The sequence below is a fragment of the Corvus brachyrhynchos genome, unplaced genomic scaffold (genome assembly GCF_000691975.1).
Source record: "Corvus brachyrhynchos isolate BGI_N302 unplaced genomic scaffold, ASM69197v1 scaffold48, whole genome shotgun sequence".
Lineage (NCBI taxonomy): Eukaryota > Metazoa > Chordata > Aves > Passeriformes > Corvidae > Corvus > Corvus brachyrhynchos.
In genome coordinates this window covers 4,603,965-4,608,224 of record NW_008240027.1, presented here as the reverse complement: position 1 = coordinate 4,608,224, position 4,260 = coordinate 4,603,965, and the positions used below count along the sequence as shown (strand labels likewise).

General features: G+C 60.0%; 1 protein-coding gene across 2 annotated transcripts in view; it reads left to right on the top strand.

The window, feature by feature from the left end:
* The window catches only part of B4GALT2 (beta-1,4-galactosyltransferase 2), a 6,469-nt gene continuing 2,209 nt past the window's right edge, over positions 1 to 4,260 (top strand). The window contains exons 1-5 of one of the 2 annotated variants that reach the window (XM_008640794.2): positions 1 to 89; positions 2,236 to 2,622; positions 2,974 to 3,209; positions 3,284 to 3,474; positions 3,762 to 3,884. In XM_008640794.2, the coding sequence (XP_008639016.1) occupies positions 2,307 to 2,622; positions 2,974 to 3,209; positions 3,284 to 3,474; positions 3,762 to 3,884 (866 nt within the window). In that variant the 5' untranslated portion in view covers positions 1 to 89; positions 2,236 to 2,306. Of the gene's footprint in view, positions 90 to 2,235; positions 2,623 to 2,973; positions 3,210 to 3,283; positions 3,475 to 3,761; positions 3,885 to 4,260 lie in introns of those variants that run through there. The other variant, XM_017743503.1, reaches the window with a different exon arrangement.

The window sequence follows — 4,260 nt, the reverse complement described above, 5'->3', positions numbered from 1 at the left end:
GGGGGAGGCCCGGGATGCGACCCGGGGGATGCGATCCCGGTCGCTCATGGGCGGCACCACCCCGGCTCTGGAAAAAGCCTAATTTTGAGGTTGTTTCTCATTTTTTAATAAGTTTTTGCAGGTGTTGGGGACTGGGAAAAACGAGGGGGCGGGGGAGTGTGAGTTGTGCTGAATGCGGCCCCTCGCCCCACTTTTGGCCGGGAGGTGGCCACCTTTAGGGCATCGGGGCCATCGACTCCCACCGTGCCTTTCTTCTCCCAGCCCTGGGATGTCTTGTGGGAAGAAGGATTGAGTCCACGGGGTTGAGCATCCCCTCCAAAACGAGCGTCACCAGCCCCATGGCACACACTGCACCGGCGTGAAACCCTGGGGACCAGTTCCCCAGCCCCAGGTTGCTTCTGGCCCCTCACACCCTGCACAGGTGCTGCGGTGGGGGGAGGTGGCATCATATTTCTAACCCCCTCCTTAGCAGTTGTTTCTAAGCCCACTCATGTTCGTGATGTCCTGTGGCCACTGTTTGATGGAGTGCTTTGGTTTTGTTCTTGCTGAGCATCACTCTCTACTTGCGTCGTGGACTGCTCTGCCAAAGGGCCCCTAAAACCAGCTCTGATTTTTCCCTATTGCCTCCCCGTCTGGCTGTTGAGGCACCACCACTCCATATGCTGCCCAGGTTTTTGGGAAGGGTTTCTGGCAGGTGCTAGGGGCAGGCAGGTCCCTGTGTCAAGGGCTGTGCGGGGTGACAAGGCAGCGTGATCGGATGAAAGTTTGGGCAATAACAGCTAAGCCAGCTTTTTTCAGAGGGCTACTTTCTAGAAAGAAACTGGGTGTGCGGTTGGGCTGCTGACACATGCCAGGACACCCCTTCCCACAGGGATACTGCCCTGCATCCTGCAGAGAGAGGGTGGACATAGCTGGGGCATTGGGCTCAGAGTCTTTTCCAGTGCCTCCCTGCCTGGGGTGGGCTCCAGGGTCAGTTATGCGACTGGGAGAGGACACCCCAGAGCAGGGTTGGGCGAAGGATCCTGCTTCACACCTCAGCTCTGATCCCCACACCCATCCTGTGTGGCCATCACTGCCGACTCAGTGCCCTGTGGCTCCCTGGGGGGCCCCACTGGACAAGGCTGGCAGCTGCCAGTGACCATTTGCCAGCACTGTTGGGTGCTACCTGCACTCCTGCTGGGGGGTCGTGCTACAGATCCCCAGCCACCAAGGTCATCCCCTCAGGGACCATGCAGCAGCTCTGGCCTGTCCCAAGGTCCCCAGGGCCTTGTGAACCCCGGTACCTGTCCCTTGTGATTGCCTTGCCATGTCCTAGCAGCTTCCCTGAAAGCAGGGACTAGCAGGGCAGGGATCAGGGCAGGAACTGGGGTGCATGGCTGTGCTGCAGCCTGAGAGGGCTGGGAAAGGCCAGATGGTTTGACTTGTCTGGGACTCTCTAGTGACTCTCCCAGCTGGCTTTCTGGCAGGGCTCTGGCCCAGCTCCAGGTGTCATGTGGGAGATAAGGGGACCCTGACTCCCAGCAGTCCCAGTGTTCCAGGGGGCCTCACCATCAGCAGGAGGGGAGAGGATCTGCACTGCTGATCCTGTAAGCCAGACCCTGCTAGAGGTGGCAGGGAACCCTGACTCAGGGGGGCTGGGATGTCCTGCTCGGCTTGGCTTGGCTTGGTGTCTGCCGTGCAGCTGCTCAGCTGCTGGGTGCCTCGAGGAGGGCCCCTGCCGGCATGAGTCTCACTGCCGCCCGGCTTTGGTGCTGCTGCTGGGGTGTAGTTCTGTGGGGAGGGAGCAGGATGGGGAACAGGGAAGTGGGGTGCCTCAGAAAGGGGTGGCTGGGGGGGGAACCTGTGGTGCCCTTGGGACATCCCAGGCTGGCCATGTTTTTGGAGAGCGTCGCCTTCTTCAAGGGCCCAACCTCCATGGAGGCTCTTGGAGGTGTCCCCATCCTCTCTCTGTGTGGGAAAAAGGGAAGGGGAGTGGATTGGTCCTGTTCTGGTCTTGGCCTAGGAAAGCAAGGAGGGGACTTGCTATGTGGGGCTCAGGACCTCTTGTATCTTTGTGGTTGTGCCTTCAGAGCAGGGATCCAGGTGCAGCATTCCCCCCGGGGTGCTCTCTGGCATACTAGCCTGCAAGCCCTTGACCTCTGCACCAGGCCTGTGCTGCTCCTGCTGTCCCAGTGTCATTTGGGCTGGGTTGGGGGCTCAGGCTCGTGGTGTCCTGAGCGTGACGTGTCTTGGCAGGATCAGGCCCGTGGCTGGAGCCGCCCCCCTGCCCCGCCAAGCGCACATGTCCACCTGCCCGTGCCCAGAAGATGACCAGGCTGCTCTTGGGGGTGACCCTGGAAAGGATTTGCAAGGCCGTGCTGCTGCTCTGCCTGCTCCACTTCATCATCATCATGATCCTCTATTTTGATGTCTACGCGCAGCACCTGGACTTCTTCAGCCGTTTCAACGCCAGGAACGCCTCGCGCGCCCACCCCTTCTCCAACTCCTCCCGCCCCAACGGCACCGCTCCCAGCTACGGGCCAGCCGGTGCTGAGGCCCCATCCCCCAGCACCAAGCCCAGCACCAACCAGTCCGCCACTGAGAAGCCCTTGCAGCCCTGCCAGGAGACACCTCCTGGCTTAGGTGAGACATGCTGGGTGAGCGTTGGGGATGAATTTGGGCTCTGGCTCCAAACATAGGGCCGAGGTGGGTGGCCATGGCTTATCCCCTGGGCCCTAGGCATGGCTTCCCCATGAAGTAGTAGAGAAACTCCAGCCTGGAACTGTATCAGGACAGCTGGTTTCAGGTTTTGTTAGCCCAGTCTCTTTGCCCCTGTTTAGGAAAGGTTTTGGGCGCTCTCTGCCCTCGGAAGTGCCAGTCCCCCTTGCAGGTCCCCCTCACTGTTTGCTTTACCACTCTGGGCAGAAGCAGCAGGTGACCATGACCCTGACCATGTCCTGTCCTGTGGGCATCACCCTGCCCTCCCTCTCACAGTTGGGCGCCTGCTCATTGAGTTCAGCTCTCCCATGAGCATGGAGCGAGTGCAGCGGGAGAACCCTGATGTACGCCAAGGCGGCAAGTACACCCCCCCAGACTGCCTACCCCGGCAGAAGGTGGCCATCCTCATCCCCTTCCGGCACCGTGAGCACCACCTCAAGTACTGGCTGCACTACCTGCACCCCATCCTGCGCCGGCAGAAGGTGGCTTATGGTATCTACATCATCAACCAGGTGAGGGGGGCAGGGGCAAGGGGAGTGGCAGGGCTGGGGTGGACGAGCAGGCATTGCTGAGCTCTGCCCTGCAGTTCGGTGAGGACACCTTCAACCGGGCCAAGCTGCTCAACGTGGGATTCATGGAGGCACTCAAGGACGACGACGAGTATGACTGCTTCATTTTCAGCGACGTGGACCTCATCCCCATGGACGATCGCAACCTCTATCGCTGCTATGAGCAGCCACGGCACTTTGCTGTTGGCATGGACAAGTTTGGGTTCAGGTGGGTGCCCTGGGGAGCTGGGGTGTTTCTGCCCAGGGTGTTTCTTCTGGGGTGTTTCTGCAGGGCTGGAATATCTCTTTGGGATGACATCAGGGCAGCCACCCTTCATTGTCACCTGGGGCGTGCATGAGGTTGATGGCTTGAATTGTGGACCTGAGATGGGAGAGGGCACCCTGGGTAGGAGGGTGACACAGGAAAGGGTCGATGCTTGTACCTGAGGGTCCCCATGGGGCTCACCTCCATCTTTGCCTGTCCCCGGGGCTGACCCATTTGCTGTCAACCTGCAGGCTGCCCTATGCCGGCTACTTCGGCGGCGTCTCTGGGCTGAGCAAGTCCCAGTTCCTGAAGATCAATGGCTTTCCCAATGAGTACTGGGGCTGGGGAGGAGAGGACGATGACATCTTTAATCGGTAGGTGCCCAGCCCCTCGCTAGCACTGACTGGTTGGGGTGTACCAGGCTCTGCACCAAGCGCTGACATAGCACTCTTACAGCACTGGTGTTCCCGGTTTTCTGGGGAATCTGCATGGGCCATGCTACATGTCAGGGAGGGATTGAATTACACTCTAGCTGTAGTGTTGATGACCCTCATGGATGGAACTGGCCTCTCCCTGGGTGCTGGGGGGCTGCAGGACACCCCTCTGCCTCCCTTGTGGCTGAAGCCTGCAGTGTGGTATGTGCTGCACCCGCAGGGTGGTGTGCCTGTGGGCTCTGCTCCATACAAGGGCTGTCCAGGGCTGAGATTAAAAACTTGGAAGCATCTCAGTGGTGGCCGGGCAGCAGCCCAG